This window comes from Trachymyrmex septentrionalis, unplaced genomic scaffold (assembly GCF_001594115.1).
Source record: "Trachymyrmex septentrionalis isolate Tsep2-gDNA-1 unplaced genomic scaffold, Tsep1.0 scaffold20, whole genome shotgun sequence".
Classification (NCBI taxonomy): Eukaryota; Metazoa; Arthropoda; class Insecta; order Hymenoptera; family Formicidae; genus Trachymyrmex; species Trachymyrmex septentrionalis.
Window position 1 is genome coordinate 3,862,690 of NW_017305180.1, and position 665 is coordinate 3,863,354.

Consider the following 665-nt stretch of genomic DNA (forward strand, 5'->3'; position numbering starts at 1 on the left):
TAAACTGAATCGATTCTCTATCATTTTGCAATAATTACAAGATATATAACAGCAATAACAAGATATTAATTACTAAAAATTGCCAAATATTGTGTATTACTAGTGCACTAATGCATACTTTACTCTAATATTCATTCTTCTTTTTTAGAATCTTTAGATGGATTTCCCACTTCAGAATCACAGTACCATAAATATTCGTTCCGAACAGCATGAAGCGCATCAGACGCTTCAACTGTCTCAAGTTGAAATAGAATCCCTAGAGCAATCAATGCACTGGAAGGAGTGCTCTAAGAATTCAATACGGATAGTACAATCTAGGAAATTCTCAGCACTACTAAAATATTTCCAATGCATGGATTGGTTCGAATCGGAACGACTGTCTACGTAATTCATGCGTAATTTGGAACGCATCCCTTATTACAACTTTTGTCTGAAATGATTTTTCATATCTTATATATTTTTCGAGATATTTACTTGGGAAAATTTAAATGGAACATTATAGTACAAAAAATATAAAAATTATATATAAATATACATATAATTATACATATATATCTCTGTATATACAGAGTGTTCAGAAATTCAACCGATAAACTTTCAGAGATTGTCGAGGGCACTAAAAGGAGAGTTTTTTGTAAATAGACTTAGAGTCGTCGCTATATCGC

General features: G+C 31.1%; 2 protein-coding genes across 2 annotated transcripts in view; both read right to left on the reverse strand.

Moving 5' to 3' along the window:
- The window catches only part of LOC108747708 (polyprenol reductase), a 16,288-nt gene that overhangs the window by 7,917 nt on the left and 7,706 nt on the right, over positions 1 to 665 (reverse strand). The window lies entirely within an intron of this gene.
- The window catches only part of LOC108747558 (TNF receptor-associated factor 6-like), a 28,679-nt gene continuing 28,145 nt past the window's right edge, over positions 132 to 665 (reverse strand). Inside the window, exon 8 of the mRNA XM_018485117.1 lies at positions 132 to 287. Within this exon, the coding sequence (XP_018340619.1) occupies positions 132 to 287 (156 nt within the window). The remainder of the gene's footprint in view (positions 288 to 665) is intronic.